Here is a 25,739-nt window from a genome sequence, read left to right as displayed (position 1 = left end):
TTACTGAAATACAGTTGATTTACAATGTTGTGTTAGTTTCTGCTATACAGCAAAGTGATTCAGAAATGCATATGTGTGTGTATATGCATATATATATATATATGTATGTATACATTCTTTTTCATGTTCTTTTCCATTATGGTTTATTACAGGTTGTAAAGTCCTTGAAAAAATGGACAGTTTGAGCATCTTCCCTTTATACAAGGATATATTAAGTCTCTTAGTAGACATAGGTGTAAGGTTGCTGCTAAATGAAGGAGTTTGGTTTCGTAAGAAAAATGCCTGAATTAGAGTTGAAGCTAACAGAGATGGATGTGATATATGAGAAGTTTCTTATGGGTGTACTATATGCCAGTTTTTAATTGGTTAGAGGTTCCTTTCAGTTTTATCATTGTGAAAGAATTGTAAATGAAGAATGGCCTGGTTTTACCTGATTCTTTTTTTTTTTAAGTTGACGTATAGTTGACTTACAATGTTGTATTAATCACTGTTGTACAGAAAAGTGACTCCGTTATACGTATTATGTACGTTCTTTTTCATACTCTTTTTTATTCTGGTTTGTCACAGGCTGTTGAATACAGTTCTCTGGGCTGTGCAGTAGGACTTGCTGTTTACCCATTCTATACATACCAGCTTGCGTTTGCTGATCCTGAACTCCCAGTTCACCCCTTCCCCCCCTTCCCCACCCCTCCTCCCCTTCCCTCCTCCCCGCTCCAGTCTATCCTCTATGTATGTGATTCTGTTTCTATTTTTATAGATAGGTTTGTTTGTGTCATATTTTAGATTCCCCATATAAATGATATCATATGGTATTTGTCTTTCTCTTTCTGACTTCAGTCCACTTAGTGTGGTACTCTCTGGTTGCATACATGTTGCTGCAAATGGCATTATTTTATTCTTTTTTATGGCTGAGTAGCATTTGATTGTATATATGTGCCACATCTTCTTGATCTGATTCTTAAAGAGAAAGCAGAGGCAAAAGTGTTTCCTGAGAAGATGAATAAGCAAATTTATCCACAGGTTAAGCATGATACCTATAATCAGAGACTTTATAAAAACATAATTTTAATATTGTTTGATAAGTAGCCATAATTTCTGGTTGCTTGATCATATATCCCAATTTATTCTTTCTTTCCTTAATCCTCTCATAAAATAGGTCCCAGATATGCCTCCGGAAGCTTTGGACAAATTGTTGTCATTTACACACAAACTCAGAGAGACGCAAGATCCAACAGTAAGTCTGGGTTTTCTCCATGGAATTTTCTGTTGTTGACAGGCTGCTGCTTTATATTCTTAGAGTTCAGTGCTTTAAAATCTATTTTTTAAGCTGATATTTTTATCCCTTCTGCTATGCTTTCTCCTATGTGTATGTTACTGTTTCAGTGATTTTAACATTTCTTCCAGCTTCTCCTGGCTGGTGTCACAGAAAACAAGTTTTAGCTCTAGAGGAGTACCTGGGTGTTCCTGGAGCTTTGGCTCTACTCCGCTCTCTCCTCTGCTGAGCAATCTCATGTATTCTTACAGCTTCAAGTATCACCTCTGTGTGGATGCCAACAACTTTATCTCTAGCTTCTAACTTCTCTTTCCTTGTTGATTCTCTATTTCTGATTCTGTTTATGTTTGGGATGGTATAGGCCAGAAAACTTTTCCCTTCTTTCTCTTTAAGTTCTTTCGGTGGCCTAAGAATTAAATTGACATGAGACTGTTTAACAAGAGCAAAACAACAGATTTAATTTTGTAGATGCAGGAGCCCCATAAAAATCTGAGACTTAAAGAAGTGACCAAAGCAGGCAGTGTTTATACCTTTTAAACAAAGAAACAATAAAATTGTGAAGAATTGACAATACAAAGACATTTGGGCTTGGAGTGGTAATTTTGTGAAAAAGAAACAAGGTTTGTTAATATAACCCTCTCAGCCCTAAATTCCCTGTTTCTGGTGCTAAGGATGCCTTCTAGCCTCCTGGTACAAGGAGGGTATTTTTTCATGGGCGGTTCCTGCTTTCAGGGAGACAAAGGAGGGTCAAAGTATCTTTTTTGTACCAACTATCTCCCATCCTGGTGCCTGGCACATAGTAGAAAAGTTAACAAATGTTTGATGAATACATGAATAAATTAATTAATTATTAATTAATATGTTGTCCCTAGAGTTTTCTCTCCCAGAGAACATTACATTTTCATAAAAATAATTCTTTAAGAGGAAAAAAAATTTTATTTTAAAATAATTTTTTATCTTAAACCTCTAATATTTCTAAGCTGAATTGCTATTTTAATCATGTTAATCCAAAAAACCCTTGAGGTATGCTCTTCAGTATGCTCATATCCTTACCTAAAACTGCAGTTAGAAGTTTGATATGATAAATGTTAAGTGTATTAGGGTTTTTAAATTAGATTCTCAATTTTTCGTTGGCAATAATGTGAGAGCAGAAACAGCCAAACCCTTTATTCAACACTTATGTGGCTCAACCTAAAGCTTCTTTCTGATTTAATACTGGATATTATTGTAAAGCATTTTGGTATTATTAACTGACTCAGTATTTTTCAAACTCATGAGAAGTCCTTCTTGATCACTGGAATGAAATACGAAGTCCAAATTCAGTGTCATGTTTGGAATTAGACTAGAATATTTTAACCTGGAAAGTTACCATGTGGTTTAATGGGACTCTTGTCATAGAATCCTCTAGTTGGAGTCATTTGTCAAACATTTTCCACGATTAAAATCGGAGTTTTTCACGGTCTCAAGTATTGAGTGGGAATTGCTAGGTCATATTTAACTTCTGACACTTTCAGTCATACTAGCTAAAACAATCTTATCCTTAATTCTTCCTGCTGTTTCATATCTATCCGTTGCCAAGTCCTTTGAAACATTTGTTTAATCCCTTCTCTGCTTTCTTATTGGGCTTCCCAGGTGGCTCAGTGGGAAAGAATCCTCCTCCCAATGCAGGAGACATGGATTCCATCCCTGGGTCGGTCAGATCCCCTGGAGGAGGAAATGGCAACCCACTCCAGTATTCTTGCCTGGAAAATCCCATGAACAGAGTAGCCTCATGGGCTACAGTCTATGGGGTCACCAAAAAAGTCGGACACGACTTAGCGGCTGAACAACAACTTCCTTCTTCTTGCAAGTAACCTTACTGTAGGACTTTATCTCTTCATAGTAAGTAATTGAAGTGCCTTTCTGATTCCTGCCTCAGTTCTTTGTCCTTCAACTACTTTGCCTACTACTGCCAGGTTAGTCTTTCTAAAACCATGTTACTGCTTTGCACATAGCACAGTCCTGTTGCCTTTAGAAGAAATACCAACTCCTTAAGCGTAATTCATGGATCTTTGATATTTGGGAGTAAACTTTCCAGCAGGACCCTCTAGTAAAGCTGGGTTGCTTTCCTTACATTCTGCATGTATTTCTGTTCTTGTTGCTTTCCTCCCTTTGTTCATAGCATTTCTCCTACCCACTTGAACATTTTTAAGCCCCTGTAGCAGTTGTCAAGTGCTCCACTTATTTTTGCATTAAATTATATGCTATTTTGAATTGCACGTTATGCTTTTTTATATTTAAATATTGTCTCTGTGTCTAGAATGCAAATTTGTTGAACAAGTCTGAACCAAATGTTTTGCTTATGACGTCCCTGAAACTTAGAATGTGTTTTTTAATAGAAAAAAGGGTATGTCATAAAAAGTGGTCATGCTCCTAACCTAGTCCCCAAAGGAGTGTTTAATCCAAGTTGTAGCTGAAATATAAAGCTAATAACAGCAGACCTGCATCTCATGGAGCTGTGAAATACACGAGGAAGGAGCAATAAATTCTTTTTTGCTTCCTTGGGAGGTGCAGAGATGACCTTAAGCAAAGTGTTAAAAGGAACAAATGTGTAGTGTAGTTTTAGCATCCTCCCACCATCCGTTCTGGATCCTTGGTTAATTTGATAGAGTCCCCTTTCCCTTTCCTCAGGGGCTCAGGGCCACTTAACTGCCCTGGTCAGACTCAGTGACATTTCACCCTGGCCTCTTCTGCCCCTCTCCCATCCCAGAGGACCAGTTTCTTTAAAAGTTCTCCTCTTGATTTAAAACTACTACCTTCTAATGCTGCTGATCTATGTTAGGAACAAGGCCAGTAACAATTTGATGCATTAGATTTCTACTAACGTGTAGATCCCGTTCCCTATTAGATTTTTTTTTTTCATTTTGAGGAGGCTGACTTTGAATAATAATTGCTGCTGTTTGTTGAACACCCATAAGTGTCTGACCTCTGCTAAGTGCTTTAGAATAATTTTCTAATTTAATCCTCATACTCATAACACTTAAAAGTGAGGGCTTTCTTATTGTCATTTTAAAGATGAGGAAATTGGGGCCTGAAGAGATTAAGTAACTTGCCAAAAATCACATAGCTAATAAATGGAAGACTGATTTGTCTGACTCCAAAGCTTATAAAAAGCTTATAAACATTGCATTATGCAATGCATTATGCTGTCTGCTAAGATAATTTCAAATTCAAGTCCACAAATGTTTATTGGTACTTAATGATGTCCTGAGCTCTTTACTAGCAGCTCTCTTAATGGGATTTGGGGAAGAATAAGAATATAAAGTAAAATTATTCTAACAGTGTAAGAGAGGGTTTCCCAACTGTAAGCTGCCACCCAGGTGATAACTGGTTGACACCTCTGTGATCAGCAGCCTAAACTGTCCACAACTCCTTTTCTCTATTTCAGAAGCCAGATAATTACTTAAAGCTCAGAGCATTTTCTGGCTATCTTAACAGTTTCGCTTTGTATAATCAGGGTGGGAGTGGAAATGAATGTGTGTGTGTTCATTCACTTAGTCCTGTCTGACTCTTTGTGTCCCCATGAACTGTAGCCAGCCAGGTTCCTCTGCTGTGGGACTTTTCAGGCAAGAAAACTGGAGTAGGTTGTAATTTCCTCCTCCAGGGGATCTTTCAGACCTAGAGATCAATCCCCCTTCTACTGTGTCTCCTGCTTTACAGGCAGATACCTTACCCACTGAGCCATTGGGGAAGCCTCAGTTAGTTGTACATAAGGGCTATCCTTAACCAGGTTCAATCTGTACAATGTAACATCTTTCCTCTATCTAACCTCCTTCCCCGCCTTAGAAAAAAAGAAAAAACAAAAAACACATGTATACACAGCACTTTAATTGAATTTAATCAATAAATACTTTTCATGGATTTTTTTTAAAAAGCTGTCTTTAAGGATGTTTTAAGTGTAAATTGGTTTTTGTTTGTTTGTAATTCATTAACAGTAAGTACATAGTTAAGTTTGGCCTTGTCATTCAGGAATAATGAATTCTGCTATGATACCCATCCAAAGGCACTTTCCGTAAGTTGAAACAGAACTCTTCACCAGCCTGTCTTTGTCTTTTGGTAGGCGCAGTCACTGGCGGCGTCCCTTTCTACCAGACAGCTGTTGAGGATTTCTCGTCGGCTGTCACAGTACCCTAATGAGAACCTTCACAATGCTGTCACCAAAGCCTGTCTTTCCAGGTAACCATATTCTCCTTTCTCACTGAATCCAACTTTCTGGGTCTTTGCTAAAATAGTACACAGAAGTTTGATAGTCTGTGCTCAGGTCTGGAAAAAGTTATCAGTCTGAACATGTAGCTTTTTCAGCCTTGTATGCAGTGTTCCCCTTATTATCTTCAGTTCAGTTCAGTTCAGTTGCTCAGTCGTGTCCGACTCTTTGCGACCCCATGAATTGCAGCACACCAGGCCTCCCTGTCCATCACCAACTCCCGGAGTTCACTCAGACTCAACGTCCATCGAGTCAGTGATGCCATCCAGCTGTCTCATCCTCTGTCGTCCTCTTCTCCTCCTGCCCCTAATCCCTCCCAACATCAGGGTATTTTCCAGTGAGTCAACTCTTCACATGAGGTGGCCAAAGTATTGGAGTTTCAGCTTCAGCATCAGTCCTTCCAGTGAATACCCAGGAGTGATTTCCTTTAGAATGTACTGGTTGGATCTCCTTGCAGTCCAAGGGACTCTCAAGAGTCTTCTCCAACACCACAGTTGAAAAGCATCAATTCTTCGGTGCTCAGCTTTCTTCACAGTCCAACTCTCACATCCATACATGACCACTGGAAAAACCATAGCCTTGACTGGATGGACCTTTACTTAGGCATAATAAGAAAGAGATTTTTATACGTGATAAAGCTAAGTACTCAAATTGGACAGCAGTGAATAAGGAAAAGTAGGTTTGGCATTTGAATGCTGATTCATTGTCTAATGAGAGAGAGGTCTTAAGCATTACACATGGCACTTCCTAAACTTGCACTGGAGCTTTCCATGCAGGGTGGTATGACATGTCCTGTTGCCCAAGTATGAAAAAACTAGCATCTTTTCAGTCTACTATTTTTTCTACTACTACTGTTTTTTATACTTGTTTGGAAATTATTTTAAACACTGACATAGAATTTCCTTACAGAATCATGTTTAAAAGAGTAGTTAGAAAAGATTAATAACACCATCCAATCAACCTGAAGATTTCTTTTAGACTCTTTTCACATGATCTTTTAATTATTTTTCTGGTGATTTTAACTGTTGTCCATTCATTCCTTTTACATTAGAGGAATTAAAAGAGAAACTGTATTCAGCTTAGGAAAATCTGTTAACTGCCCTCTATACATTTTCAGCTTAGTGGACAATTTTCTTGTAGTCAAAGTAACTTCCTTGTGTTGCAACTTCAGTTTGTTCTGTGGTGAAATGAGGCTAAAGTGAGGCTTGTTTCCAGTGCTTTGGAGTAATTCTTTGAATAACTAATAATCATGAGAAATAATAAAGTTGATTCTCTTAAGTAGACAATTCAACTTCTAAATGAAAATTAGAAAAAAAATGCTTCAATTGCCTATTTTTTAGGGTCATGAGCTGAAGAAAATACATACAGAAAGATAGATTTATTATCTAGCCAGTGTTTTCTTAGTCAGAACTAAGTTATACTTAATAGAAGTAAATAGTTAATGCTAAGTAACACAAAGAGTTTCAAAGCCTAAGGGAAAGTAATACTTTGGAATGAATGAAATAATCATATACAAAGCATTTTAGAGGCCATTCTAGTGAGTAGACAGTGAAAACATACCAGTTCACTTTGAGTCTAGTATAATCATGATACCTAAACCAGACAAGAATAATATGTGAAAGGAAAATTATAAATCGCATTCATGGAATGTGTACAGAAATCCTAAATGAAATGCTAACAAACCAAGTGTAGATATATATTATATATAATTTATCCATATAAATAAATTATGAACAACCTGGAGTTACCTCAAGAATGTGAAGAAATTTCAATATTCTTTTTTTAAATTTACCATATTAGCATGAGTGAGTAAGAGTGAAGTCACTCAGTCAAGTCTGACTCTTTGCAACCCCATGGACTGTAGCCTGCCAGCCTCTCCGTCCATGGGATTTTCAGGCAAGAATACTGGAGTCAGTTGCCATTTCCTTCTCCAGGAGATATTCCCGACTCAGAGATCGAACCCGGGTCTCCTGTGCTGCAGGCAGACTCTTTACTGTCTGAGCCACAAGGGAAAGCCTATGAACACATTACATATTAACATATTACTGAGAAAAATTTTCATTTTAATAAATCATTAAAAAGGATTTGATAGAACTCAGCAGCCAAACTTGAAAACAAACCAAAGCAGAAGTAAACAAACAATATGCTTAGCTAACCATGAGTCAAAGAGGAGTTCTTAATCTGGTAAAGGGTAGGCCCTAAAATTTTATAGCAAACATTCTTAGGATATATTGCTTTATGGAGTTAGGAACTAAACGAGAATGTTGTCTCTTGTACTTTTAGACTGGCTAAAAGTTATATGATTAGCTACATAAAAAAATTCAAGAGAAGCTTCATGTAAACTACATTTTAGAACAGTTGGAATATAGTGATATTACTTATACACCCAAGTCAGTGATATTCCTATCCATATATTCCAGTAAAAATCAATAAAGAAGTCGAATTTTTAAAAAAATAATACCATTCAAAATAATAATAGAAAGCTTTGCAAACCTAAGAATAAATTTAATGAGTGGCATATAATGCTTTAATGGAAAAAAGTATGAATCTCTATTAAAAGTTGTAAAAGATTGCTGTGGGAAATGGGATACTATACTGTGTTCAGAAAACAGAAGATTTAAGTATTCTCAAGCTGTTTTTTTACAGATCAAGACGGATCATCCTTCTGTCTGTCTAAGTGTCAGAAGATATTTTGGAATCATAGAAAGCTTTGACTTATCAATCCATCCTTCCCACCCCACCAGGTTTTTACCAAGCCTTGCAAGATCAGCATTAGAAAAAAATCTGGCAGATGCTGCAATAGAAATAACCACTGATAATAGTCCAGAGTCTGAACTGGAGGATTACAAATGTAAGTATTTGAATCATTTCTCTTTTAAGTGAATTATTAAACATTTGTATTATTTATTACGTGTGTGTGTGTATGAAAATTGCTCCGTTGTGTCCAACTCTTTACATCCCCATGGACTGTAGCCTGCCAGGCTCCATGGAATCTCCATGGAATTCTCCAGGCAAGAATACTGGAGAGGGTTGCTGTTGCCTTCTCTAGGTTATCTTCCCAATCCAGGAATCGAACTGAGGTATCCTGCATTGCAGGTGGATTCTTTACCATCTGAGCTACATATTATTATATTAATAATAATGTAATAAATTATTATTATTTCAGTTAAAAATGTTTTTGTTCTCCACCCATTTTGTTTCACGTATTGTGTTGAAGAATCTTTTATTTAAAAAAATGTTTCCTTTATTTCAGTGCATACCAGATGTAGGTTCTCCCCCAAGAGGTCACAATTGACATGAATATTAAAAGCTCAGAGAATTCCTACTGTAAATAAACATGTAACTTTGTTTTACCTTTTATTTCAAGGGTATTTCACCATAGGACCTAGCGTTCTGTTCTCTTTGCACATTTACATTTTGGGGACCACCAGTGTGCTACAGGACACGTTTGGGAAACTGTCTAGGTTGATGTAGACTGAAATAATACTCTGAGTATCACTTCATGCCTTCTTACTCCTTTCATTTCTACCTGGTTGTCTTTTGTGCTACTTTTATTTTGGATAGCCATAAGTATAATTGAGTTTGGGAGAGGTTTAGATCTTTCTGTAAAAGTACGCTGTTCTTCATTTAGAGCACAAAGACAGGTTCTCTGTTTTTTAAGGGTCGTTAACTGTCTTATAAAAATATCCAATGTGTGATCACTCTCTTAAAGGGACTTATTGTGACTTTCTTTGCAGTAGATGTTTTTAATAGTTGATACACTGGAACGAGAACTTTATATTAAGGAGATAAGGTGATTTTTTTACAGTAAAACTATAAACTCAACATACTGATGGATCTGGCTACAGAAACGCAGAGACAACTCAGAGACAGAATAACTCTGGGACTTGGAGATTCATAACAGCACTTGATTGAATCCGTCAACATATCCAAAAAAAAAGAAAAAAGATTGCATCATTCAAATGATAGATTGTTTAATCTCAGTAATAAGCCAGTGCTGGCAGTTCCCATCTAAGCCTTGCGTAGGAAGGAGATAAGGAAACTAACAGACTTTTGACTTATCTGGTCCCATTCATCTTTAATATCTTCTTTCTTATAGAGAATTCCTGTAATTTATCCTCCTGTTCAGAGGATGAGGTTCACCAAACAGCTTTCTGATAAGGATTTAGCTTTCCATGCAAGTCTCCTTCTGATTAAAATGCTGATATAGAAACCATATATCATGTAGTCTATATGAAATTTTCCATTTTCATTGCAATGTAATATATTGCAGTTCTGGCTTTATATATCAATTTATGTATAGATAAAAATATATGTCTTTAACATTCTCCTGGGAGTCGGGTGTGCTCTCTATTGTAAGGATAAAATCAGATTTTGAGCCTACCAGACTGAGGACCTTGACAAATTTACCAAGTTAATGCCATCCCATGAGATTTCTTAGAAGCCTGCTAGCCACCTTTCTACCAGGAAAGTACTATCATCACCATTCTCTGAGTGCCTTTCCCTTTTCTAGCTTGAAATTTTAGCAATAAACATTAGCTGAGTTATTTAAATTTTCTTAAAGTCCTAAATCTACTGAATAGGTATCTTTCATAAACTAAGCCATGCTACTGCTACTCTAAGTCACTTCAGTCGTGTCCAACTCTGTGCAACCCCATAGATGGTTGCAGCCCACCAGGCTCCCCCATCCCTGGGATTCTCCAGGCAAGAACACTGGAGTGGGTTGCCATTTCCTTCTCCAGTGCATGAAAGTGAAAAGTGAAAGTGAAGTCGCTCAGTCGTATCCGACTCTTAGCAACCCCATGGACTGCAGCCCACCAGGCTCCTCCGCCCATGGGATTCTCCAGGCAAGAAGAGCCGAAGCTGAGGTCTGGCACATGGAAGGTCTTCAATAAATAATAGCTTCTATGATGGTCAGTACGACCACAGCAACTGAAACTGTTACTGTCCATCAGCAACTCCTGGAGTTCACTCAAACTCATGTCCATCGAGTCAGTGATGCCATCCAGCCATCTCATCCTCTGTCGTCCCCTTCTCCTCCTGCCCCCAATCCCTCCCAGCATCAGAGTCTTTTCCAGTGAGTCAACTCTTCGCATGAGGTGGCCAAAGTACTAGAGTTCCAGCTTTAGCATCATTCCCTCCAAAGAAATCCCAGGGCTGATCTCCTTCAGAATGGACTGGTTGGATCTCCTTGCAGTCCAAGGGACTCTCAAGAGTCTTCTCCAACACCACAGTTCAAAAGCATCAATTCTTCGGCGCTCAGCCTTCTTCACAGTCCAACTCTCACATCCATACATGACCACAGGAAAAACCATAGATGGTATCAAATGCTGTTTGAACCTGAAGTAACGTGTCATCTCAGCATACAAGTATGTAGTAAATTCACTGCCACAGTCCTTGTCTTTCCCTTTATAGTTTTATATAGGGTCTATTTCAGAGACCTGATGGACTTCCTGGTGGCTCAGACGGTAAAGCGTCTGCCTGCAATGTGGGAGACCTGGGTTTGATCCCCGGGTCAGGAAGATCTCCTGGAGAAAGAAATGGCAACCCACTCCAGTACTCTTGCCAGGAAAATCCCATGGACGGAGGAGCCTGTTAGGCTACTGTCCATGGGGTCGCAAAGGGTCAGACACGACTGAGCAACTTCACTTTCTTTCAGAGACCTGAAAGTAGTAAATAAATAGTAAATTCTTGGTGTGGCAGCTCATGGTTTTCTCTGCTAAATAGTACTTGTGAATGAAAGGAAATGGCAAGGAGCTATTGGAGGGAGAGGCCTACTGTGTTTTGGCAAATGTGTAGCACTCAGTGGTGATTCAACAGGCTGGGAGTGTAATTATTTAAACCTCAAAATTGGTCATGGTACTCCATAGAAGCAAATATTGGTTTCTCTCCTTGTTTTTCAAAGTGCTCTAGCACAAAAATAGCCAATTTTAAAGAGAAGGGAGAAAAGATGGGACACTTGCCTAAGACATTGTAATTGTCCACCTGCTTGCTCAGGTATATCCACAGGATGAAATTTATTTGGAGATCACACTGCAGAAAGAACATCGTTGTTGTTGTCATTTAGTTGCTAAGTCATGTCTGCCTCTTCGCCACCCCGTGGACTGTAGCCCACCAGGCTTCTGTCCATAGGATCTCCCTGGCAAGAACACTGGAGTGGGTTGCCATTTCCTTCTCCAGGAGGTTTTCCTGACCCAGGGTTCCCATGTCTCCCTGCTTTGCAGATGGATTCTTTACCACTAAGCCACCTGGGAAGCCCAGAAAGAACAGCATCCTATACTAAATTCTGTTTTTAGCTGTACCCATACTAGCTGGGTGAGTCTAAGCAAATTATTTAATTCGTGTTCTTCTTAGCTTCCTCATAATTCTTGTCTCCTTGTTAAGAGATTTACATGAAATCATGTGAGAAAACAATGAGCCGAACCTGAGGTCTGGCACATGGAAGGTCCTCAATAAATAATAGCTTCTATGATGGTCAGTACGACCACAGCAACTGAAACTGTTACGTTGTTATCATGGACCTTCAAATGTGACGTGCAGTGAGCATGTGTCTCTCCTTACCGTAGAGAACACATGTGAGATGTGTCCCCTGACTGGAAGAAATTTATAACTTAGTTTCATGGCTTTAAGGAGCTCATTTTCTATTCTAGACCAACTATTTAAAGCAAATAGGGAACAATACAGTATAATCACCACAGAACGACTGTAACGCCTGTGGCGCTTCTTTGGAGGCACAGATCTGGGCCTTTCCTAAAACTAGTGGTTTGAAAGTTCTGGGGTCAGTTCATCTGTATTTTTGACTAGAGCTCTAGGGGATTCTTCTATGGGTTCTAAAAAAAAAAAAAAAAAAAAGATTATGTTCATGGTACTTTGGAATTTTCAAATGTATGTATTTTAGAGTCTCTGACCAAACAGCTCATAAAGGTGCCTTGCCTGAGTTCTGGGTTTTTCCATTCTCAATCTTATCTATATGTTGCTTGTGCCATATGTTGTTTTAAATAAAATTTTTGATATTTTGAAACATCTTCATCCTTTTTTGTAGAGCTTTTAAGATTTTTTTGCAAAGCTATAATGTTTTATTACTACCTTCAAGCTTATTTCTTTTAGATGTTAGATTAAAATTCCTTGATGAGCCTACAAAATGTTAAAGATGCTATATTGTATCCTGTTCAGGCTGGACTTGGCTTCTCTGAGGACAGGCCTATAAGTAATTCTCTGTCCTATGTGAAATGTTTAGGTGAAGTCTCTTCTGGATCTCTGAGGATTGGCACAGTTAGTGCACCAATCTATAATGCCCACGAGAAAATGAAAGTGCCTGATGTTTTGTTCTATGACAACATCCAGGTAAGATCAGGATTTTGCAATCATGGGTAATTAAATCACCTCTTACACTGTGGTAATTAACTCCAGTTCAAGTATAACTGATGTCTATGTTTGTAATCTGCTAAGTCGCAAAGAGTCGGACACAACTGAGTGACTGTACTGAACTGAACTGAACTGAAGTTTCATTCAGATGTTGCGGAATGAGGTGTTGAAACATGTTTTATTAGTGCATTGTAAAGTTATGAATTCTTTCCAAAGTTACTTGGGAATGGAAAGACTTGCTGCAAGGATTAAAGTAATAAATTTTATAGCACACATAACTATACTTTAAGTAAAATGAATGTATTATTAAATTAAAAACAGAAAGCACTCGTATTCATTCTCCTGCATTTTTGTTAGTTAAATCATTTCAAGTAATTGAAAGGATGTGTCCTGTGTATTCTTTTCCTCACGTTTCTTTCCTTTTTCTGAAAATGCCTAGTATTTTTCTATTCTTTACTTTTTAAAATCATTTTTCAGTGGACCAGAGTAGACAAATTTCCACTTGTATATGGTGCTTCCACTAAAACACAGAAATAAGTGTGTGCCCAGAAAGCTGTATTATAGATGTTCACTTTAATAAGAAATTTTTCCAGAGAAAATTATTCATAATATAAAAGGATTTTTTCTTTTCCAGATTTTCTGTCATGTGGTCATATATTTATTTTATAATATAAAACATACTTAAATATTTCTCTAATATTTGGCCACCAATTTGCATATATATTATAATCCCACATTTACAAATTATGTTTGAAGTACTTCTTGCCATTTTCTCTATATTAAGGAATTAGAGAATTAAAGTAAATTATTTTTATCTGCCATTCCCCAATTCTGATTATTGTCCTAATTTATATCCCTACATTATATTAACAATAAAAGGTATCTAGGCAAATTCTTCTTTCTCCATAAAAGTCTTGATTAAATATTTTTGAAGTCTGTCCAAATTATAATTATCCATGACATAGTGAAAGGCATACCCTGGATTTTCTTTTTCTTTTTTTTTCATTCTATGGGCCATTAACTAACGTCAGTTTTATTTTTCTTCCAAAGAATTAATGCTCTTACACAAGCAGGGAACAAAAGAACAGAAAATAAGGTTACTTATAAGGCACAAAGGAATAAAGAATCTTGTCTGTCAAAGACCAAAACATGCTTGTAAGGAAAATATTTTCAAGCATTTGTGCTACCACACTCTGTTCATGTAGTAGAAAGGAATGAATTAAAAAGAATCAGGAAACTTTGTCATAAGTGACAATTTGAAAAACTCCATGGCAGCAAAGATTGAAAAGACTTCCCAGCGTGTAGGAATGGAGGAAATTCGGTAGCAGGGAGGGCCATCGTGCCCTTGGACACGGCGTCTGTTGCCATGGTGTTCGTGACCCAGACGTGGAGGACCGCAGTGCTGCTGTGAACTTTACGCAGTGGCCCTGAGGGATTTCTGTAGCCTGTCTCCAAACGTACCCTCTCTTCACAAAGCATTATGAATTAACCATTAATGAAAAGTGCTAGCTGTGCCAGTTCTCGGAACGGTGACTTGATTAAATTCAGTTTTGTTGCGTGTGTTACTATTGTCCTTTCTGCCGCACTTCACCTATGAAGCAGTGTCTTCCGTGCCTCTTGAATATTCAGGTGCTTCTATACCATCTTGTTCTGTGCCTGTGGTCTCCTTGCCACTGTGTTGTAATTGATTTTTAAAACACGTTTTCCACACTACTAAGATAAAACCTTGTGTTGTTGTTTTAATTTTGTATCTCTAGCGCATAGCATAGTGCCTGGCACATAGTGACTATTGAGTAAATATGTGTTGAGTGAATTAATGAAAGAAGGAAAAAGATTTTGAATGTTCTTAATTAGGAGTATATTTTTATTATATCTCTCTTTAAGGAATATTTTACTTGCAGTAGTAAAGAGGAGAAATTGGAGGAGCGATGAGTAGCCTCTTAAACCTAATGAACTTCACAGCTGAAAAAAAAAATTTTTTTAAATGTCTGTTTTGTATCTATGCTTGGTCTAGGATATTATTGGAATGGTCAAAAAATTGGTTCAGATTTTTAAACCCAAACAAACTTTTTGACCAATATCATAACACAGAGATTAAAGTACATACATACACAGTTCCAGGGCTCAAGTTGCCTGAATCTCGCAAGGGGAAAAGCAAGCAGGTGCACGTGGTTACTGCACAGTGTGACTGAAGTACACACAGGTTACTGTGGTAGCATCAATGAGGTGATGGTCCCGGACTGGAGGATCCTGGAAAGTGAGTTCACTAGGTGAAGTTGAAAGACTCAGGCAGAGACACTAGCATCTGCAGAGACGTGACTACATAAGAGTGGAGCTCGTTCAGGAAGCTACATCTAATTAATTGTCATAGCCAGAGGTGAGGTTTAAAATGGAAGAATGACAAGACGTGAGGCTGATGAGTTAAAAGGTCATATTATATGGGCCTTGCTAATGAAGGAACTGGGAAACTATTCAGAAGAAGTGAGAAAGCTGTTGAAAGCTTCGAGGAACATTTCTACTTTTGCTCACTTTGCATTCATTCTGTATTATTACCTGTGAGTTGGAACAAAGACAGAGAGGGACTAGTTAGGAGGCAGTGGCAGTGGTCCAGGTGGACTTCGGGAGGGTCTGAACGAAGACAGAGACAGCGGGGACAGAGCGGAGAGGGCACACCGGAGCCGCACAGGAGGCAGCGAGAGCCGACGGGGCTTTCTGTTGGATGGAAGTCAGAGAGCCTCCCTCACAGAGCACGTGGTCTGCCGGGAAAGTCCACAGAAGAGTAAAGAGGAAATGATTCTCCACTGTGTGGGGGATGCGCCTGAGACTAAATCAAAAAGATAAGGAGTAATCCTTGTTCCGAAGGTATTAGTTATTCACAGAGTTTTGGGGAAGAGAAAAACTGACATGATTGTGAACCGAGAAATGACTGTCAGTACTGTGGAGCACATATTGACTCACGGAGACACTGAAGTTTGAGATGCCACATTGGTGGGTAAAAATCTAGGCCAGAGATGAGAAAGGAAAAAAAAAAAAAAAACTTGGATGAAAGCTATGGGAATGGGGGAAAAAATAATAGATACAGTAAATTTGAAGTGGCTGGATAGCTTAGATTTAGCTTTTGCTAAGGGCCAACTGAGTTGGGCAGGAAGATGGTGATGATTGGGTCAGGTTGTAGAACATGATGCTATTAATTGGGATTAGAAATACAGGCTAAAGCATGAAGCTGTGGAGAAAGGAATGAGCCACGTTTTGGGTGTATTAAGTTCTAGTAGACTGGGAAACAGCCAAGTATAGTTCAATATTTGCTCAGAAATGTGGGGCTGGAGTCAAGAAGAAAGGTCTTGCTGTTGAAGATCAGTGTAAAGTTAGTGGTTGAAGCCATGGAATGGATGAGTGGATTTAGGGAGAGTTGGGTCAACAGTGACTCTTCCAGCACTGAGCTGCACGTTGCCCTCCTTCCCGCTTCAGATGGGTGCCCACATACAAGAAGGCTTAACCTGGTCTGCCCAATCCCATGGTTCCCAGGAAAGCAGGTAACAAGGGAGTGAAAGAGAACAGAAAAAGGAAGAAAATCAGTATTTAAGGAGGAATTGCTGCAAAAAGAAGAAGATACAACCCAAAACACCACGGAGAAAAACCGTTAGAGAGGTAGAAGGGAATCAGGAGAGGAGACCTTGAAGAAATTGTCTGTGGTACCGAGGGGGCCGAGAGGTTAAGAGAAGAACTGTGTAGGCATGACCTTAGCCTTAGCTAACATTTGTTGACTTGAATAATTCTAGTTAGGTGTAACCAGGGCAAAAAGTAGGAAGACATGAGAAAAAGTAAAGACGACAGCTATAGTTTGGATTATTATTCAGTATTCACATTGTTTTTTACCTGCTAGCTAGGTGTTTGTTCCAACTTTTCAATCTATTTTTCATGGAGATTAGGCCAGGTATTTCTGGAAGAACTTAATGTTTTCTGGAAATCAGCACTGATTGTTCATCTTAGTTAGAAGAGTTCTGCAGACCAAATTATCACTAGAACTCAAATTAGAAGACAAATGTTGTAAGTCTCCCTTTTAACTTGGGTAACTGTGTACCCTCGTTTACTCAAAATAGTCCCTGTTTATACTTGTTGTCCCAGCATAATTATTAATAACATCTCATTTTATTCTAAAAAGTACTCCAGAATGAACAAAATAGCTCACCCTACTTCAAGCCCCATTAAAACTCCAGTTCCATGGTTTATCTGAAAGCATTTTTTAAAAATTACCAAGATAAACATTAAGGAAAACTCATCTGTTCTTGAAGGAGGGAGAAAACTTTTTTAGTTTTTCTAGAAACTCTGCAAGAAAATATTGGTATTGCTTAACATGAGAAGTAAAAGGAAAATATTTTAGATGTGGGAAAAAAAAAATCACAAACCAAGTTTAAAAAAAAGACTGGCAAACGAGAACAATATCTACAGCATGTATAAGATGCGAAAGGTTAAGTTGCCTTTTTCACAAATAGAGAACTTCAATAACCTTAGTACTTTGAGGCCTTTATTGTTTTGATACAGAAAACCAAGAGGAAATAGGGATATGAATCGTTCCAGGCTTTAGTTCTCCCTTTAATCCTGAATGAGCCTTTTTGACCTACTTATGATTGTCCTATTTTTCAAGATACAAAAGAGCAATGTAATTTCCTCTGTGACTACTGTGAATAACTTTAATCTTATTCTTATTATATTGTGTCATGTTTTGAACTTAAAAATATGAAAAATTTTTAAAAATATATAATTTTTTGGAGTATAGTTGCTGACATTTTTAATTCTAAACCTATACATATGCATTGAAAGTCATAGTTAAGAAGTCAATGTAAGATTTTCCATGAAATCTCAATTGTTTTAGAAAACCTTTATATATTTATATTAGTAAGTATTAATTTAAATATCACATTAAATTATAAGCCAACTCTCCAAAGTACAATAGCTGAAAAATATTTGAGTCCTATTATAAAAACTCTTTGAAATATGTGTCAGTCAGTGGTTGAGTCTTGCTAAGGTAGACCATTTCAGGTCTTCAATATGAGTCACCCAATTGGTTATATAACTTATTTTTGACCACAGCATGCATTTTAATATTTTAGCATAATCAAATTGAGTATTGTCTATTATAATAGATGTTTTTCTTTCCATGAAGATATCTTTATAGCTGTCAACTTTCTTATTTCGCCTTGATTATGCAAAGCACAATTAACCTCTAGTCATTTTTCCTCTAGCACATGATAGTGATGGAAGATATGCTCAAAGACTTCCTTCTTGGAGAACACCTGTTATTGGTTGGAAACCAGGTGAGTTATGGCTGAAACCAGGTACTAATGAATACTAATGAAACCAGGTACTAATAATAATACGGTTTAAAAGCCGTATGTTTCTTCTGCTTGATGGAGAAAGTTTTCAAAGATGATTTTTTTTTCCCCTAGCTAAATGACTAGTTGAAATTAAACAATAGGGTCTTCTACCTTCTAAACTTTAGAATTACCTCAGGGCTTAAATCACTACCACCCACCAGCCCCATTCAGTCTTCCATCAATTCCTATCCATTCTGCCTTATAAATATCTTCTTTCCGACACCTGTCACCCAGCCCAGCTCACCACTACCTATCACTTGGATTACAGAAGTCGTTTCCTAATACAAGGTTCTTAGACCCAAGCTTACACCCACTGTGATCCACTTTCCACTCTGCAGCCAGATGGATACTTGTGAAACCAAAATCTGAGTCTTTTTTTGCTCAAGTTGGTTCCCCATTGCCCTTCAGATCAGATCAGATCAGATCAGTCACTCAGTCGTGTCCGACTCTTTGTGACCCCATGAATCGCAGCATGCCAGGCCTCCCTGTCCATCACCAACTCCCGGAGTTCACTCAGACTCACATCCATCGAGTCAGTGATGCCATCCAGCCATCTCATCCTCTGTCGTCCCCTTCTCCTCCTGCCCCCAATCCCTCCCAGCATCAGAGTCTTTTCCAATGAGTCAACTCTTCGCATGAGGTGGCCAAAGTACTGTAGTTTCAGCTTTAGCATCATTCCTTCCAAAGAAATCCCAGGGCTGATCTCCTTCAGAATGGACTGGTTGGATCTCCTTGCAGTCCAAGGGACTCTCAAGAGTCTTCTCCAACACCACAGTTCAAAAGCATCAATTCTTCGGCGCTCAGCCTTCTTCACAGTCCAACTCTCACATCCATACATGACCACAGGAAAAACCATAGCCTTGACTAGACGAACCTTTGTTGGCAAAGTAATGTCTTTGCTTTTGAATATGCTGTCTAGGTTGGTCATAACTTCCCTTCCAAGGAGTAAGCGTCTTTTAATTTCATGGCTTGCAGTCACCATCTGTAGTGATTTTGGAGCCCAGAAAAATAAAGTCTGACACTATTTCCACTGTTTCCCCATCTATTTCCCATGAAGGTGTAGTCTTTAGTATGGCTTCAAGGGTCCTTCAGGAGCAGCCCCTGCCCACCTACCCAGCCCTAAGGTTTGGCTTCCTCCTTTCTTGCATTTGGTGTTAGCTTGAGCCACATTGAGGGCTTCCCAGGTGGCTCAGGGCTAAAGAATCCACCTGCCAATGCAGGAGACCTGGGTTCGATCTCAGGGTCAGGAAGATCCCCTGGAGGAGGTTATGGTAACCCACTCCAGTATTCTTGCCTGAGAAATCCCATGGACAGAGGAGCCTGGTGGGCTACAGTCCATGGGGTTGCAGAGAGTCTGACGAGACTGAACCACTAACCTCAATGAGCCACTCTGAACTTCCTTCAGTCCTCAGCTCCACTCTGGTCCTCGAAGCACGTTCTTCTGTCTGCCTGGAGCACTCGCCATCCCCTTCCCACACCCCCCTTCCCTAACTCCGGAGGTGTCCTCTTGTCCCAGCTGAGTTAGGCTTCCCCTGCTTCTGCATAACTTCCTTCCGTCTCCCCATCATCACACTCGTCATGTGTCACTGTGTCCACATGTAGAATGACTGTCCTCCCAGCTTGTCTGCTCCTCAAGGGCAGGGACCGCGCTTCTTGCTCATCTGTGTCCTTTGTTCCTGGTACAGTGCTTGCTGCCAAGCAGTAGATACTGAATACGTGTCTATGGAGGGATGGATGGCATTTATTCTAATATCTAGAGGTTTCTGAGAATTTTCAATGGAATTACCAGACTCAGAGTGAACGGCACCTTTGGTTTTTTAAGTTAGTTTAAAATTAAGGATAACAAGCTTTCAAAAGAAGTTTGGTCTTTTTTTCTGTCTTTTAACTTATAAAAACAATGCATATTCTTTATTAGTGCCTCAAACTTGATTTAAAAAAAAATAAAAACGGGCCAATTGAGTGTTTTTTGTTTTTTTTTTAATAAAAATGGGCCAGTTGGGTGGTTTACTGGTTGAGTTCACAGACTTGGTAGTTAGCTGGCTAGAGGTCCAATCGCAACTGTTTTACAGATGGCTGTGACTTTGGGCACGTTGCTAATCTTACTCAGGCTCAGTTTCCTGGTATCTAACCTAGGAATACAAATCATATGCACTGTGTTAGGCTAATGTAAGGATCACATGAGATAATGCATGGAAAGCACTTCTCACTGTGCCTGGCTCATGGTAGGTGCTCAGTTACAATGAAATCTGTGGGTCACTGTGTTTTTAAAAAGGACTTTAGTACTCCTTTTCTTTTTTTTTCTAAGCAAGAATTAAACAATGAGCAATAAAATATTCACAGTCTCCTCGTTCACTGTTTATAAAGTCCTGCCAACTTTTATTTAGTGAAAAATAATTTTTTACTGATGAGCCTGTGTACCAGCATGGAAGGATGAGGATCAGTTAATCGTCCAACATTGAGTACTTGATACTGAGGCCCAGGAGTTCAAGTTCTCATCTGGCTCTGAACAATCATGACTCTCCTCTCACTTTGCAAAATGATGACTTGATAGCCCAGTGTACCTCACAAAAGTTGTTAAACTCTGTCAGTGCATTCTTTTCTGATCTTCTGTGGTTACCTGAATTGCCTTAGACACAATCTGCTGGCATCTCAACAGCTGCAGACCAAGAATACACAGAGCTGGCGATTGAGGAATAATTTTTTTGCTAAGGAGCAGGCTTTCAAAAGGAAGGTCCTAGAGATCAAGCTGTGATGTTCAAACAGCTTTGATGTATCCCAGCTGATACTGATGTCCTGAGATTTAGTGGGTAGAATACAGTAAGAGTTTCCTGGTAAAGGCAGGGTTTATAATTAAGTTGGATAATAGAGATAGGGCTTCACAAGAGTTGTCTAAGTTGAAAGGTTGAAGTTAGAGCTAACCAGTAACCAGAGAGACAGAGAGAGCATTCTACTCTCTGGGGGACTGGGGAGAGCTATAGGGGGCTTCCCTGGTGGCTCAGATGGTAAAGAACCTGCCTTCAATATGGGAGACCTGGGTTCGATCCTTGGGTTGGGAAGATCCCTTGGAGGAGGGCATGGCAACCCACTCCAGTATTCTTGCCTGGAGAATCCCCATGGACAGAGGAGCCTGGCGGGCTACAGGCCATGGGGTTGCAAAGAGTTGAACACGACTAAGTGACTAAGCACAACACAGCACGTATAGGGTGAAGGCAGAGTTGGAGCCAAGGATTGCTGCTTCTTTATGATCAGCGAAACAGAGACTATGAAAGTACTTTGAAATCACTCTAGAGAGCTATGCGAATGTTGGTGTGAGATCCTGTATGTTGCCTCTAGTCTGTTTCTGTGTGTGTGTGAATGTATGCAGTCGTGTCTGACTGTTTGTGACCCCATGGACTGTAGCCTGGCAGGCTCCTCTGTCCATGGAATTTTCCAGGCCAGAATACTGGAGTGGGTTGCCATTTCCTACTCCAGGGGATCTTCGTAACCCAGGATTGAACTCACATCTCTTGGATCTCCTGAATTGACAGGCAGATTCTTTACCACCATGCCACCTATTTCTAGTCCCAAGGTAAAGAATAAGGCGCAAAGGGCTCGGCATTGGGTGGAGGGAAGAGCAGCTCCCTCTCTACACGTGCATGGGTGAACCCAGCATCCAGTGAGGATGGAGATCCTACTGAGTTTCAGGCTTGCCAAGAGTTGACAAAGGAACCTCTGGGAAGACCCTGCTGAACCCCCCCAGAGATGCCAAGCAGGAGGTGGGGTATCACAGCAACCTCTCTAAGTTAGTGCTGTCATCAGCGGGTCACAGTGTCTCCCCTTCTTTTACTGGTAGGGTGTCACCCTCCACTTTGGAGAAAGAGAAATACTGAAAAACAGAGATTGCATTCATTAGAAATTTGCTATATTTAACTGTCCTTTCTCATGTCAGAAGGGTTCTTTATCCTCTCATTATAAACCTCTAAGGTGATCAGTGTCATATAATGATACCAATATTGCAGGAACTCTAGTTGGATTTTATAAGTAAATTCTGCTACCTGTGTCCATGAAACCATCTAGTGAAAAACTAAGTCTCTCAGGCTGTCATTTGATGTCTTCTATTGTCTAATCTCACTCCACTTGCCGTCTTTTGTCTCATTTCTCCCCTGAAAATCATGTCCTCAGATTTTAACACACTGTTTTCGAAATACCTTCTTGTTAGTTGCTTCGTCGTGTCCGACTCTTTGAGACCCCATGGACTGTAGCCTGTTAGGCTCCTCTGTCCTTGGGATTTTCCAGGCTAGAATACTGGAGTGGTTTGCCATTTCCTACTCCAAGAGATCCCGACCGAGGGATTGAACCCGTATCTCTTAATCTCCTGCATTGGCAGATGGATTCTTTACCACTGAGCCACCGGGAAGCCCAAGCACCTTATCAGTGTTATATTTTAGTGTTTGATCTTCACCAGCCTGCTCTCTTCTTTCCCCCATCTTTGCCTATTCAAATCCTCCCAGTCTCAGAGGGCATTGTGGGATCATGGAAAAGCAGAAAGCTGGGAATCCAGAGGTCTGCCTTCCTCTGCAGACTGTTGGTCTCTGTATGTACTGTTGGGTTCATTGCTCTCTCTCCTTAAAGGGCTTTGTCTTTTTTTGTTTTTTTTTTCTTTTTCTTATCTGTAAAATGGGTGTTTTCTAAGGTCCCTCTGGCTGTAATATTCTGTAATATACTTCTTTAATAAAGTCCTCCTGAACACTTCAGGCTGAAGGTTTGGGTCCATTCTCTGCATTGTTACAGCAGGCCATTTAGATTTCTTTTGACTTCTGTTGGACTTAAGCGTCCACCTGTCATCTCTCCTGAAAAGAGAGAGCCCCTTGAGAAGAGTCTTAGTTTTGTGTGTGTCCTCCCTGATGTCTTGTGCATAATAGACATTTAACAAATATACTTTAGAGGACTGCAGAGAAGGCATTTCTGCTGAGTAGGCAAAATGATTTAGAAGACGACCCAGAGGGATGGTATGGGGAGGGAGGAGGGAGGAGGGTTCAGGATGGGGAACACATGTATAATTTTTTAAAATTAAAATTGAATAAAAAAAAATAAAATAAAATAAAATTTAGGCTTTCTTGGATTACTTTCAGGAGATTCTAAAACGAAGTGACTAAACTTTTTATTCGGTAAACTTGCACCTGTTTGATGAAGGAAATGATGAATAAGATAGAATCTATGGCGTAAGAGAAAGTACTTAGGAGAGAAAATGCTTTCGTGGCCCATACAGCTGGGTATGATTACACACTGATGGGATCAGGTCAGAGCTTGGCAGCATTATCACTAGGACCGAATAGTGAGACGCTAATCATTTGATTTTTTCGAATAATGATTAAGTGCTACGCAGCATTTACTGGTTAACTGAGGCGCAGCCCTGCACACGTGCACACTCGCCAGGGCAGCAGGGGAACTGGACTTCCCACGGCAGCTGGCGAAACGCTCAGTGGAGCTTTCTGAATATTTCAGTCCACTTCAGTAACTTTCAAGCTTGTTCTCAAAGAGTAGCATCTGTGTTAAGATACGGGGACGATTCTATGGTTAGACTTTTATCTTTTCCTTTATTGAAGTACAACTGACAAGAAAAATTATATTCAAAGTGTATAGCATAATGATTTGATATATTGGGTTTGCCAAAAAGTTCGTTTGGGTTTTCCCGTAACATCTTTTTTTTTTTTTTTTAATAGATTAATTTATTTTAATTGGAGGATAATTACTCTACAATATTGTGGTGGTTTTTGCCGTACATACATCAGCATGCATCAGCCACAGGTGCACATGTGTCCCCCCATCCTGAACCCCCCTCCCACCTTCCTTCCCACCCCATCCCTCTGGGTTGTCCCAGAGTATGGGCTTTGAGAGCCCTGCTTTATGCATAGAACTTGCACTGGCATCTGTTTTACATATGGTAATATACATGTTTCTTATAGGTACATTGTGAAAAATTTCTCCTGCTGAGTTATATACTACATTCATTATGTCACGTATTTACCTTTTTATTTATATATTTATTTGGTGAGAACATTTAAGTTTTACTGTCTTAGCAAATTTCAGTTATACAGCACAATGTTTCTAACTGTAGTTACCATGTTACACCATTAGATCCTCAGAATCTATTCATCTTCTATGTGAAAGTCTGTACTCTTTTACCAACCTTTCCCTATTTCCTCCACTGCCCAGACCCTGGCAATCACTTTTCTACTCTATTTGAGTGCAATCTTTTGCACGTATGGACACCTTATCTTTGACAAAGCAGGCAAAAATATACAATGGAGAAAAGACAATCTCTTTAACAAGTAGTTCTGGGAAAACTGGTCAGTTACCTGTAAAAGAATGAAACTAGAACACTTTCTAATGCCATACACAAAAATAAACTCAAAATGGATTAAAGATCTAAATATAAGACCAGAAAGTATAAAACTCTTAGAGGAAAACATAGAACACTCTCTGACATAAATCACAGCAAGATCCTCTATGATCCACCTCCCAGAATAGTGGAAATAAAAACAAAAATAAATAAATGGGACTTAATTAAACTTAAAAGCTTTTGCATGACGAAGGAAACTATAAGCAAGGTGAAAAGACAGCCTTCAGAATGGGAGAAAAAAATAGCAAACGAAGCAACTGACAAAGAATTAATCTCAAAAATATACAAGCAGCTGATGCAGCTCAATACCAGAAAAATAAATGACCCAATCAAAAAATGGGCCAAAGAACCAAACAGACATTTCTCCAAAGACATACAGATGGCTAAAAAACACATGAAAAGATGCTCAACATCACTCATTATCAGAGAAAGGCAAATCAAAACCACAATGGGGTACCATCTCATGCCAGTCAGAATGGCTGCTGTCAAAAAGTTTACAAACAAATGCTGGAGAGAGTGTGGAGAAAAGGGAATCCTCTTACACTGTTGGTGGGAATGCAAACTAGTACAGCCACTATGAGAACAGTGTGGAGATTTCTTAAAAACTGGAACTAGAATTGCCATAAAACCCAGCAATCCCACTGCTGGGCATACACACCAAGGAAACCAGAATTGAAAGAGACATGTGTACCCCAATGTTCATCACAGCACTGTTTACAATAGCCAGGACATGGAAGCATCCTAGATGTCCATCAGCAGATGAATGGATAAGGAAGTTGTGGTGCATATACACAATGGAATATCACTCAGCTATAGAAAAGAACACATTTGAGTCAGTTCTAATAAGGTAGATGAAACTGGAACCTATTATACAGAATGAAGTAAGCCAAAATGAGAAACACCAATACAGTATAATAACGCATATATATGGAATTTAGAAAGATGGTAACAACCACTCTATGTGCAAGACAGCAAAAGAGGCACAGATGTAAAGAACAGACTTTTGGACTTTGAGGGAGAAGGTGAAGGTGGGACGATATGATAGAATAGCATTGAAACATGTATCTTAGCATATGTAAGATAGATGACCAATGCAAATTT

The 25,739-nt window shown here is 39.1% G+C and overlaps 1 protein-coding gene across 1 annotated transcript in view; it reads left to right on the top strand.

Moving 5' to 3' along the window:
• The window catches only part of VWA8 (von Willebrand factor A domain containing 8), a 384,198-nt gene that overhangs the window by 117,383 nt on the left and 241,076 nt on the right, over positions 1-25,739 (top strand). Inside the window, exons 16-20 of the mRNA XM_070380245.1 lie at positions 1,157-1,234; positions 5,373-5,488; positions 8,261-8,367; positions 12,754-12,860; positions 18,125-18,196. Of these exons, the coding sequence (XP_070236346.1) occupies positions 1,157-1,234; positions 5,373-5,488; positions 8,261-8,367; positions 12,754-12,860; positions 18,125-18,196 (480 nt within the window). The remainder of the gene's footprint in view (positions 1-1,156; positions 1,235-5,372; positions 5,489-8,260; positions 8,368-12,753; positions 12,861-18,124; positions 18,197-25,739) is intronic.

The sequence above is a fragment of the Bos mutus genome, chromosome 12 (genome assembly GCF_027580195.1).
Source record: "Bos mutus isolate GX-2022 chromosome 12, NWIPB_WYAK_1.1, whole genome shotgun sequence".
In the NCBI taxonomy this organism is placed as follows: Eukaryota; Metazoa; Chordata; class Mammalia; order Artiodactyla; family Bovidae; genus Bos; species Bos mutus.
This window is presented reverse-complemented; position numbering and strand designations above follow the sequence as displayed.